The 13,432-nt window shown below is 41.3% G+C and overlaps 1 protein-coding gene across 7 annotated transcripts in view; it reads right to left on the bottom strand.

Moving 5' to 3' along the window:
* Positions 1-13,432, bottom strand: part of KAT2B (lysine acetyltransferase 2B) — a 69,693-nt gene that overhangs the window by 25,103 nt on the left and 31,158 nt on the right. For 5 of the 7 annotated variants that reach the window (XR_015797890.1, XR_015797889.1, XM_088150775.1 and 2 more), the window contains exons 7-10: positions 11,985-12,091; positions 3,988-4,113; positions 2,161-2,297; positions 42-253 (exon numbers count right to left, since the gene is read on the bottom strand). Coding sequence is in view for 5 of the 7 variants with exons in the window: in XM_088150775.1 (XP_088006901.1) it covers positions 42-253; positions 2,161-2,297; positions 3,988-4,113; positions 11,985-12,091 (582 nt within the window). In the remaining 2 variants the exon portion in view is untranslated. The remainder of the gene's footprint in view (positions 1-41; positions 254-2,160; positions 2,298-3,987; positions 4,114-11,984; positions 12,092-13,432) is intronic. The other 2 variants (XM_088150772.1, XM_088150773.1) reach the window with 2 other exon arrangements.

Raw genomic sequence — 13,432 nt, 5'->3', positions numbered from 1 at the left:
CTACCTTTCCCTTTGGGAAGAAAAAGAGAGATGATACTCACGGATCAAAAACTAGACGAGTAATATACTCTTTTGGCATTCTAGGTAACTGATGTGAGAATACATTCTGTAAGCCAACCAGCCACATCATGATCTTTTTATTTGGTTTTTGATTTAAGGAATTTCCAACCACATGAAATTCAATCACTCCCCTACGCTCTTCCAATCTTGCAGCTTCATCCCGGGCCGAGTGTGCAGATAGAAAATTAGTCTGCTTTATGAAAGGAACAATGAAAAAACGATTCAGTATTTATTTGAGGATCCTTATTTTTTTCTTTTCGCATATAGTCAAGACATATGTCAGTAAATAGACTTGAAAATCTTCCCCATTTTGATGGCACATACTTCTGTTTAAGGTTGCATCTCTGACTGAATAAGTAATATGTCTGAAAAATATTAAGCAATTCAGACTAAATATTTAATAATTGTTATTTGGCTACACGTTTACCATGTGAAAAATGTTTTAAAAAACCATTATAAGCTGTTGCTATAGAAAGGAATATTTCTGTCCATCAGCTTACATCTAATACTTAAAAAAAATAATGAAAAAGCTCATATAACTCCTATTTCAAAAGTAAAAAAAAAATCATTCAATATTATGTGTGTCCTTAAATACATTCACTAGTATTAAATATCCAGCAATCAGTTGTTTGTTTTGCATTTGAAAGAACACCACTGAATTACTTAGTATCGACCATAAAATGTTAATGATTATGACATGGAGAGATGTTCTAAAGGTGGAGAGAACTAACCGAACTACCCAAGTCATGCCTTCTAGGACTACCTTCATACAAAAATGCCAAACACATAAATTCTGTCCCTTCCTCCTTTCTTACAACTCTGCTATCTCTTGAAGGTCACTAGGACACAGAGATCTAGTGATGGGTACATGGGAGTGTGAAAGGCAAACAGGAGCCAAGCAGTCATATTTTCTCTCCATTTCTTGATAATGCCTAGAAGCGGTAGGTAAACATCATGATCCACTGTCTACATGTCTTCAGATATTCCTCCTCCTTCTATAATCCACAATTAGGGAGCAGGTTTTCAGCAGAAATGTGACAAAAGACTACAGGTAAAGAAAAATGCTTAACTATGCTGAATGGAAGATGATGAATGGAGATGGGGGAGAAAAGAGGAGAAAAAAACCAAAGAAATGAAGAGGACCATTTGATACCCACAAATCGTCAGGGCAAACTAATGGCAATCAGTATAGATGATGAGCCATACTACAGGACAACTTATAGGCCTTGGGGACAGGGTGTGGAGCCCCTTTTTGTTTTGTTTTAATTTGGTCTGATTTTTTTCTGTTTTTGTATTTTGCTCTTCTGGTACTCTTTTATTATATGCTGGCTTTTTAGTTGCAAGCCACTCAGAATCATTTAGGAATTGGGCAGCCTATAAATTAAATAAATCTAACAAATTACTCTAAATTCATGAAAAACAACATTTGCTTGAGATGGGACTTTGAGTAATTTTCTTCATATGATTGCAGATACAATACAATCCATATGGACAACTCCCCTTCTAAATATGAGTACATTAAAAAAAAATCCTAAAACTGAGTCTTATCCAAGAAGACAAAATGTATGAATTAAACTAACTGCATGCCAGCTATGCCATTAAAAAAAAACGCTTAAACTTAAAAATTATTTTTCAACTTGTCATTGTCTAATGTATATGTACAGTACCTATATGTTGTATATGTACTCGCAGCTTGATGCATTTTATTAATTTCAATAAATAAGTTTTTTTTAATGACATTACATGGACATTGCTTAGCACCGCCTTCCCAATTTGTGAAGCTTCCAGATAGGTATACTCCCAAAATTCTTAGCAATAGTCATATTGGGTGGGAATTCTTGGAACTGAAGTCCCAGCAATATGAGGCACCTACTTATGTAGAATTATGTGGTTTGTATTAATAGTGAAAAATTGTCTTCAAATGAAAATCAGTCCCAATACTCTTGAAATTAAAAAGAGTATCTCAGTATGACAATAAACCTACTGATAACCTGTAGTAGATGGATGGCATATAAATTTAATAAGTTAATTAATTAATTAATTAATAATGTGCTATCCTCATATTTTACATTAATTAATTCTGAAAGGTACATTTCTCACCTCTGGACCAAGCATTGCTGCTGGATCTGTAATAGTTGACATCACTTCATTGATCAGTTCAACAGGAATATCTCCTACAACCCTTGGTTTCTTAGCACTCTCCACAGAATAACATTCATTAATTTTTCTTTTTTCTCCTGAATAATGAAGTTGCAACAAAAGAATTACTTAACAACAAACTAAAGCCAAATGTTCTACATTATCAGAACAGAAAATGTCAAATTACATTACTCATTGCTGTGAAAAACGATTGATTGTTGATAAATAAACTATGAACTTCAGTAGCAAACAAATTACATCCAACAACTTTTTATGACATAGGTAAAAGCTACCCAGAAGTCAGGTGTATTTACCATCTAATCAGTGTTCAATCCTTAACATATTACAGGTAGTCCTCAACTTACAACCATTCATTTAGCGACTATTTGAAGTTACAACAGCACTGAAAAAAATGACTTATGACCAGTTCTCACATTTATGACCATTGCAGTATCTCTGTGGTCACATGATCAAAATTTGGGTGCTTGGCAACCGGCATGTATTTATGATGGTTACAGCATCCTGGGGTCATGTGATTGCCATTTGTGACCTTCCCAGCCAGCTTCCGACAAGCAAAATCAATGGGGAACCGTGTGATTTACTTAACAACCACACTGATTCGCTTAATGAACATTGCAAAAAATGTCGTAAAATCAGGTGCAGTCACGTGATGTCTTGCTTAACGACCACACCGCTTAATGATTAATTTTCCAGTCCTTATTATGGTCGTAAGTCAAGGACTACCTATACAAAAGGCTGGGAGGGGGCTAAACAAACCTCTGGGGTAGGAAGTTCCAGAGCATGGGGGCCACAACAAAGATCTGTAGCCTTTCATACACCTCTAAGCTTGTATAGGGAGTACTCAGCAGGCCCTTTTGAGTTATTGTTAAGGATGGGGAGATTTAATACTAGCAACACAGTGCCTGATTTAAGCCAGTCTAGTTCTAGGACTAAAATATGCATATCTGGGGAAAGGCTTTTTTTTTTTTCATTTTAGATACCTATATAAGAGGGCTTTTAATACAGATATATGCAGACTGACTGAAATCAATGAGACTGAAGTTAGACACGGTAAACTGAAATCTTGCTGATTTCAAGAAGCTACTGTTAAGTATAACTGAATCTGGAATCCAATCCACTAAAGCTCTTCAGAGGATAACAAAACAATATCATAATTATCATTCATCTTAACATACAGATAGTGGATTGTAATAATTTCCCACTTACAAAACATCAGTTATTCCATGGAATTACCGGTCCTCAGTATGGCTTGTAATCATTTTATCTAGCATTCTTATTTAGTTAGAAAACTAAACTGATATTTGTTTTCTTCTAGGAGATAGTAATTTATCAGTTACGCGCAATGTGATCTTGTCTGCATTAGTATTTTCCTGGTTATCCCATAATTCTGGTAAACACTATTCTCTAGTATATTAATCTATTTAAGATATTTCAGTATGGTATTGCTGTCCTAGCTTTAACTTGATAGCTGACCTGTTTCCATATGTAAGTAAGCTATAGCTCTTCCTGAAGGCAATGTAAGAAGCTGTTCTGCACAATCCCTAAGGCATTTATAATTGCTTCATCCTAACTCTATACCTCATTCATCTATAGGAATTCTGTAAGTAGTTTGTTACCACCAACTCTTATTGACATAGCAATATGGGGAACAGCCTTCCACAGCTCTATTCTTATTCACTTTGTATTTTACTGAAGTTGATTTTGCACAAAAATCCATAATGCTTAAAGTAAGCAAAACAGATAAAAGTCCTTTGCTATTTACATTACCTAGGTTTGGGTCCAGGCCAGAAGCAGCCTTGCAAGCAGGACTCATAGTTCCTCCACTGGGTTGTTCTAAAGATGAGGGACTTGAACTGTATGAAACAGATCTCACCACAGGAGGACGGGTAATAACTAAGATCACAGAGAAAGAGGGACAGAGTTAAGGCATTCAAAATCGAAATCCAGTGCTGATGCAGCATCAAATAATTTCACAGAATGATACATATAACAATAATCCAAGTATGAGTCTAACCAGCCATCAGTATGGGATATCCTGATTAGCAGTCCTTTTAAAGTAAGATCTCAGGCAAAATAATTCCTGGGTCTTCTATCTGAAAATATTAACCAGAAATCTCAAAATCTGAATATTTTTTTGTAAGATATATATATAGTCATAGCAAACACTCTTTTCCAACAACACAAGAGACGACTCTACACATGGACATCACCAGATGGTCAATACCGAAACCAGATTGATTATATACTTTGCAGCCAAAGATGGAGAAGCTCTATACAGACAGCAAAAACAAGACCAGGAGCTGACTGTGGCTCAGATCATGAGCTGCTTACTGCAAAATTTAGGCTTAAATTGAAAAATGTAGGGAAAACCACTAGACCACTCAGGTATGACTTAGATCATATTCCTTGTGAGTACACAGTGAAGGTGATGAATAGATTTAGAGGATTAGATTTGGTAGACAGAGTGCCTGAAGAACTATGGACGGAGGTCCGTAACATTGTACAGGAGGCAGCAACTAAAACCATCCCAAAGAAAAAGAAATGCAAGAAAGCAAAATGGCTGTCTGATGAGGCTTTACAAATAGCTGTGGAAAGAAGGAATGCGAAAAGCAAGGGTGAAAGGGAAAGATATAAGCAGCTGAATGCAGATTTCCAGAGAATAGCCAGGAGAGATAAGAAGGCCTTCTTAAATGAACAATGCAAAGAAATTGAGGAAAACAATAGAATGGGGAAGACTAGAGATCTCTTCAAGAAAATTGGAGATATGAAAGGAACGTTTAGTGCAAAGATGGGCATGATAAAGGACAAAAAGGCAGGGACCTAACAGAAGCAGAAGAGATTAAGAAGAGGTGGCAAGAATACACAGAAGAACTATACAAGAAAGATCTTAATGTCCCTGATGTCCACGCTGGTGTGATCACTGACCTTGAGCCAGACATCCTAGAGAGTGAAGTCAAGTGGGCCTTAGGAAGCATTGCTAACAACAAAGCTAGTGGAGATGACAGGATTCCAGCTGAGTTATTTAAAATACTAAAAGATGATGGTGTTAAAGTGCTGCACTCAATATGCCAGCAAGTTTGGAAAACGCAACAGTGGCCACGGGATTGGAAAAGGTCAGTTTACATTCCAATTCCAAAGAAGGGCAACGCCAAAGAATGCTCAAACTATCGCACAATTGCACTCATTTCACATGCTAGCAAGGTTATGCTCAAAATCCTACAAGCTAGGCTTCAGCAATATATGAACCGAGAACTACCGGATGTACAAGCTGGGTTTCGAAGAGGCAGAGGAACTAGAGATCAAATCGCCAACATTCGCTGGATCATGGAGAAAGCACGAGAGTTCCAGAAAAATATCTACTTCTGCTTCATTGACTATGCAAAAGCCTTTGATTGTGTGGATCACAACAAACTGTGGCAAATTCTTAAAGAGATGGGAATACCAGACCACCTTACCTGTCTCCTGAGAAATCTGTATGCGGGCCAAGAAGCAACAGTTAGAACCGGTCACGGAACAACCGATTGGTTCAAAATAGGGAAAGGTGTACGACAAGGCTGTATACTGTCACCCTGCTTATTTAACCTATATGCAGAGTACATCATGAGAAATGCCAGGCTGGAAGAATCACAAGCCGGAATTAAGATTGCAGGGAGAATCATCAACAACCTCAGATATGCGGACGATACCACCCTAATGGCAGAAAGTGAAGAAGAACTAAAGAGCCTCTTGATGAGGGTGAAAGAGGAGAGTGCAAAAGCTGGCTTGAAACTCAACATTAAAAAAACTAAGATCATGGCATCTGGACCCATCAATTCCTGGCAAATAGAAGGGGTAGAAATGGAAGCAGTAACAGACTTCATTTATTTGGGCTCCAAGATCACCGCAGACGGAGACTGCAGCCATGAAATTAAAAGACGCTTGCTCCTTGGGAGGAAAGCTATGGCAAGCCTAGATAGCATATTAAAAAGCAGAGACGTCACCTTGCCGACAAAGATCCGCATAGTCAAAGCTATGGTTTTTCCAGTAGTAATGTATGGCTGTGAGAGCTGGACCATAAAAAAGGCCGAGCGCCGAAGAATTGATGCCTTTGAACTGTGGTGCTGGAGAAGACTCTTAAGAGTTCCCTGGACTGCTAGGAGGTCAAACCAGTCAATCTTAAAGGAAATCAACCCTGATTGCTCATTGGAAGGATCGATAATGAAGCTCAAGCTCAGATATTTTGGCCACCTAATGCGAAGAGAGATCTCTTTGGAGAAGACCCTGATGCTGGGAAAGATTGAAGGCAGAAGGCAAAAGGAGAAGAGGACGGCAGAGGATGAGATGGTTAGATAGCATCACTGAAGCAATGAGCATGAAACTGAGCAAACTCAGGGAGGCAGTGAAGGACAGGAAGGCCTGGCGCAATATGGTTCATGGGGTCACGAAGAGTCGGACACGACTTAACGACTAAACAACAACAAATATGTTGAGAGGTGACCTTCCCCCATAAAAGGGCTATCTAACAAATCAGGCCTCTAGTCTATCTGCCCAGTACTGCTGAAGAAGACTACAGTAGAGACACCTGTCTAGTGGTTTTGTCCAGAATCCAATCCATAGTGATTTCAATATCTAGCATCAATATGCTTGATTCCTCTAGGTGAACAGGCTTTTCAGCCAATCTGAATGAATATGTTTACTGGATACCATCCCACTTACCCATATCTACAATTTAGAAATGGCTTTTTTTTAAAGTCTTTCAATTCTATCTTTTTAAGTTAGTTCAGTTTTCATTTTGAATTTTGCCGTTTTCCAGATGTCATGCCTTGAATTAATCTGGCACAATCCAAATATTTGATAATTATCCTAATGAAAGCAAGTGAAGCTCTGAACTGAAGAATTACAGACAGAATCACAATACAGTGAATCAAGGTCTTAAGGGAACTGTTACATAAATTTTACATACTGTTAAGTATTAGTATTAACAAATGGTTGCTTATTTAAAAGGAGTCATCATAGCAGCTTCCAGTAGTTTGTCAGGCCAACTATTATATTTTGTAAATTGTTAGGTTCTTGGTGCTCTGTGAGCTTGGTTGTTTTCTTGCAAATATTTCATTATCAGGCTAGGTAACCTCATCAGTGCAAGGGAGAGTGGGGTTTGATGGCTGTTTATATACAGTAGCTTGCCCTATCAATCTCAGTGGAGGTGTGGCTTCCTTCTTGATGGTTCCTTGTGTCTGTTACTGTTTCCTCCCTGATTGTTTACCTGATGCTGCTTCTTGCTTATCTTAAATGACACCTTTGTCATAACAAAAAAGGAACAATTTGGACAGGATCGCGCCTATGCGGCCTCTCTTGCCATATCGGCCCCGACACTCCCCGTGGTTTACGGAGGAGTTGAGGGTGCTGAAGAGGGTTAAGAGACGTCTAGAGCGCCGCTGGAAAAAGGCAAAGACTGAATCCAACCGAACACAGGTTAGAGCCGCTGTTGAGGCCTACGCTGTGGCAATAAGGGTGGCAAAGCGTCAATATTTTTCCGCTCTTATCGCGTCCGCAGAATGCCGCCCGGCGGCCCTGTTTAGGATCACTAGGTCTCTCCTTGGCAAGGGGGATGTGGGGGTTCATTTGCAGGGCCGTGCGGAGGAATTTTCAGGGCATCTGCAGGACAAAGTCACTCGGATTCATTCCGAGTTAGACTCTGAGCGTGGGCCAGGGTCTGGGGAGATACCGGGAGACCGTTCTTACCCAGTTATCTGGGAACAGTTTGATCCTGTTGCTCCTGAGGAAGTGGACAGGGTCCTGGGGACTGTGAAGGCCACCACTTGCCATCTTGACCCATGCCCCTCCTGGCTGGTGAAAGCAGCTTGGGAGGTGACATGTAGTTGGATCCAGGCGATGGTTACTACATCCTTGCAGGAGGGAGTGTTTCTGGCTGCCTTTAAGGAGGCATTGGTGCACCCCCTCCTCAAGAAACCCTCCCTGGATCCCACCGTACTGGACAATTTTCGTCCAGTTTCCCACCTCCCCTTTCTGGGGAAGGTGGTTGAGAAAGTGGTGGCTTCACAGCTCCAAAGGGTCCTGGAGGAAACGGATTATCTGGACCCCTTCCAGTCAGGTTTCAGGCCCGGCTATGGAACGGAAACGGCATTAGTCGCACTTATGAATGATCTCTGGCGGGAGCGGGATGGTGGAAGTGCGACCATCCTTGCTCTCCTTGATCTCTCAGCGGCTTTCGATACCATTGACCACGGTATCCTGTTGGGACGTCTCAGGGAATTGAAGGTGGGCAGCACAGTATTGTACTGGTTCACCTCCTTTCTTCAGGGCCGATCCCAATCGGTGTTAATAGGGAGCGAGAGGTCCCATCCTCGGCCCCTCCTTTGTGGGGTGCCGCAGGGTTCGGTTCTCTCTCCACTCCTTTTCAGCATCTACATGAAGCTGCTGGGTGAGATCATCCGTCACCATGGGATGAGGTATCATCAGTACGCTGATGATACGCAATTATACATCTCCATCCCTGGTGAAGTAAGTGATGCTGTGGCCGCCCCTTCTTGGTGCCTGGAGGCTGTAAGGGTCTGGATGGGGAGCAATAGGCTTTGGCTGAACCCTGGTAAGATGGAGTGGCTGTGGGTTAATGGCTCCTCTGTATCCGGGACTTTGTCATCTGTGGTGCTTGATGGGGTGGCACTACTCCAGACAGACCCAGTACGTAATCTGGGGGTCCTCCTAGACTTACGGCTCCTGCTTGAAGAACAGGTGGCAGCCGTGGCAAGGAGGGCCTTTGCACAACTTCAGGTTGTGCATCAGTTACGCCCTTTCCTGGATCGGGATGCCCTTCGAACAGTCACTCATGCCCTTGTTATCTCCCAGATTGACTACTGCAATGCGCTCTACATGGGGCTACCCTTGAAGACTACCCAGAAGCTACAGCTGGTCCAGAATGCAGCCGCGCGGGCTATTTTTGGAGCCCCAAGAAGGGCCCATGTAACACCATTGCTCCGCGAGCTGCATTGGGTACCAGTTTGCTTCCGGGTCCAATTCAAGGTGTTGGTTATTACCTTTAAAGCCCTACATGGCATGGGACCAGGTTACCTAAGGGACCGCCTCTCCCCTATGACTTCAACCTGTCCCACCCGATCACACAGAGAGGGCATGCTTCGGACCCCCTCAGTAAAAGAACTTCGTCTAGCGGGGTCCAGAAGGCGGGCCTTCTCTGCGGTAGCCCCCGCTCTTTGGAACATTCTGCCCCCGGAGATGTGATTGGCCCCCTCACTCCTGACCTTCCGAAGGACCTTGAAGACCTGGCTCTGTCACTTGGCCTGGGGTGGGAATATCTCAAGCAGGGAGATGGCTAGCCCCATAGTGGCCGGCTATCCCCGGCCCAATTTTCCATCTTCTTGGATTTTTCCTTTTTTAGTATTGTTTTAATTTTATATATATTATGTATTTTATATATATTTATAGTTTTAATGTCTTTGTAAGCTGCCCAGAGTCCCCTATTGTGGGGGAGATGGGCGGATACATGAGACAATGAACAACATGTTTAAAGGAATAAAGTTTACAAAAGAAGAAGAAAGCAGTACACTACCCTTCCTGGATATCAGCAGCAGCAGAGGAAACAATGGCAAATTAGAGACCCACATTTATTGAAAAACAACTCACATTAGTCCTTCACTATCAAAACAACAACCCAACCACCCACAAGGGGAGCTGCATAAGAGCTTTATTCAGACAACCACAAACTTACTGCAGTAACCCAGAATACCAAAAAGGGGAAACAGATAATCTATAAAACATCTTCCAACACAACAGATACCCAGCAACTTCTTCAAAAAGTGCCTAACTACATTGCCCAACTATTACAGCCTACAAAAAGGATAATGCTCCCAAATATCAAAAACATCTGAGACAATGAACAGACTACTACAACTACTCAGCATCACTGTATCACACTAAGCAACAAAATTCCTCCAAAATATCTTAACCAAACCATAAGACCCAACAGCCAAAATAACAGTCATCTGCAACACAGAAAGTAAGGATTTTAACAGCCACTATGTAGGGCAGACAAAAGACTAGCAGACTGCATCTATGAACATCAACTGGCAGTCAGAAGACGTGACGCCATGGACAGACTCAACTACAGTTTCAACTGGGAAACTGTTAACATTATAGATCAAGCCAAATCAAAAAATGCTAGGGAATTCCTGGAAGCTTGGCACTCGCCCAAATGAGCCATCAAAAGACACGCAGACACAAACCCCATTTACATATCATTTAAAAAACACAATCAAAAGCCTAGAAGGGAAACAATTAGCCTAGAACACATCTTCTCCAGCAGCCAACATCCAGATATAGAAAACAGCACCAAATAAACTATCAGGGAGGAAACAATACTCTGATCAAGGAACCACTGAGGAGGAAGCCATATCCCTACCAAGACTGGCAAGGCAAGCTACTACCTATAAACAACAAATCCTACTTTTCTTCAGACTGATGTTACCTAACCTGGTAGTAAACCATCTGCAAGAAAACACCAAGCTCAGAGAACCAAGAACCCACAGTTCAAAATGCAGCTCCATATATTCTCTTGTATTGGCATTTTATAAATTCAATTAAATATTTCTCTGCTTCTTTAGAAATGTTTTAAATAAAAATCTAGTTACACCTTCTCCTGTCTGTTTGTCATTAAACAAGAACTATTCCACAAAATTTTATCTAGACAAAATTACAGCAAAAAGAAGAATCATAACTGTAAAGGCCTGTGTAAATTACATTCAGTTTAATTTAGAAGACAACATTTGTGCATTTATAAGTGGCATAAAACTGCCCTTCTAGTGAGAATAAAGTTAACTGCATTCATTCACACACAGAGAGTTCTCAACTTGCAACCACAATTGGGAGTGGAATTTCCATTGTTAAGCAATGCGGTTGTAAAGCAAGATGTCATGTGACCACATTGCTTAGTGACTGCAATCTTGGCACTTCCCATTGCCGTTGTTAAGCGAATTCCACCGGCCATTAGCCAAGGATCCACCCCAATCCAAGCCATTCTGGGCTTGGTTTCTCCCAGCCTTGAGCCTCAGTAAGGTAAGGGACTGCACTCCAACTCCCTTCTCCCTGATCTCTGCCCTTTTGGCTGCCCTGCATCCTGCCTTGCAGGGTGACAAGCAGCCCCTGAGCCACAGTACAGCATGAAGCTGCAGACACCCCAGGAAGCTGCAGCTGCCCCAGCCTGGCCACCCCAAGCCACCACAGGAAGCATTCATTCACCCAGCTTTTTCTCCCAGTTCCCTGCGCTGACCTTTCTCCTTTTGCGCTCAACCCTTGCGGCAGAAGCAGAAGCACCTTGCTGTTTTTGCTGTCTCCTTTTCGGACCCAGAACCTCTGGTGAACTTTTCCTACATGTGGCTCCCTGAGCCTTCGGAAAGTTAAGCTGCCTTTCTGAAGACTCTCCGAAGTCAGCGCAGCTTTATAAGGTCAGCGCGGTTCTGGGGCTGCTTGCCACTCCACAAGGCAAGGTGCAGGGCGGCGAAAAGGGCAGAGATGAGGGGGGAGATAGGTGGGTGGGGGGAGTTGAAGCACCCCTGCGGTCCTAAGTGCAGGTGGGCTGCCGAGCACCAGAATTTTGATCATGTGACCATGGGAGCACTGCAACGGTTGTAACTTCAGGCACAGGTCAGCGCCATTTTAACTTTGAATAGTTGCTGAACGAATGGTCGTAAGTCAAGGACTACCTGTAACATCTATTTTGGCCCACATCTTGTTCTGCATTATATTTCATTTACCTGTTTGGATGCCTAGTTGGCTGCTTCGAGAAGAGGAAGTTATGAAATCTGGATCCCAGATAGGAGAACTTTGACTGTACACCTCTTCCTCCAACATGGACAGGAACCTTAACACAGAAGTCAAAGCAATATTAACATATAGAAGTAATCTACCAAGAGAACTATGTCTTGTTCTATTACAAATATCACTGCAGAAAGATAAAGCTGAAAATATTCTATAACGTAACATGGTATAGTCAAAATAGCTTATTTTTTTTTAATGATTAAAACATGAAAACCATGAAAGAATACAGTACTGATTTGAAATTATTCTCTGAAGTACTTTAATGTATTAAAAAAGTCGAGTTATTTTATTAGTTTTGCTATTTTTTTCCTTTTTTGGGGGGAAGATCGCTATTTTTGTTTTCCCCATGTTAGCAACATGTAGCAATTCATGGTGGGTTATTTGGAGTATTTTTTATGAATTATCTACGCTGATAATGATGATTCCAAAGTTGTGGGCATTCTAGGATCCAAACGCTAGACTGAAATTACATAACTGCTACATATAAAAAGTGGATAGACCAGCCTTACTACTTTTACTTGTTGTAAGCTGCCCTGAATAATGTCTATTACAGCTTGAAAATGTCAGGAATCATCTTAAACAACGTATCTGGGATATTGATTTTTAAATCAGTTTAAGCCTATTATCCAACCCTAGAGTTATAGATTCTTCTCAAATGGGTGTGTGCCACCATCTTCTCTCTCTTCAATTCTAATTCTGAAATTTTGTCAGGTTTTCACCTTGGCTAGGCTGGATGCTCTACCCTCTGCAGTTAGGTGGGGTTTCCTTTTCAGCAGTGCTCATCTCTATGCGGAGATGGTTCTGTGGAATCCCTAAGCCAAATACTCCTTTGCTGCTCTCTCTAGAGGGAATCAAGGAAGATATATATCTATCCCATTTTAAAGAAGCAGCCTGGTAGAGAGGACAATGTCTGTCACTGTTTTTATCTGACCAGGACCCTGACATATCTTTCCAGGTTGCCCGATTTTGTGCTATCATTTGTTGTATCCGTCCTACCTACGGTTGAAGTTTAGGACAAACGTTGGTGATTGCCACTGCTATTTGTCCTCCAGTTACTATAATAATGCACTTTATGTAATGTTATTGAATTTTTTTTAAGGCTTAAGTTTTATTAATAATTACCGGTCTATGTATTTTATTGTTGTGCTTTCTGGCCCATAGACCATAATAAAGATTTGATTTGAGTAATGCAGAGACTTTAAAAGGAAGAGATAAATATGTTATGTATGTGTATGTGTGTATATATGTGTGTGTGTGCATGTATATACATATACATACAGTATTATATGTGAATATATTCTCCCCACCAAGTCCTGCTGTCCTGCCTCATCATGGTAGGCGGGTGCTCCAACCTTGAACTGGTATGCTAAAAGACACCAATGGA

This window comes from Python bivittatus, unplaced genomic scaffold (genome assembly GCF_059951505.1).
Source record: "Python bivittatus isolate LINGU-HERP-01145 unplaced genomic scaffold, Pbiv_v1 ctg000610_np1212, whole genome shotgun sequence".
Taxonomy (NCBI): Eukaryota; Metazoa; Chordata; class Lepidosauria; order Squamata; family Pythonidae; genus Python; species Python bivittatus.
The sequence above is the reverse complement of the archived record's forward strand: the minus strand, read 5'-3'. Positions and strand labels throughout refer to the sequence as shown.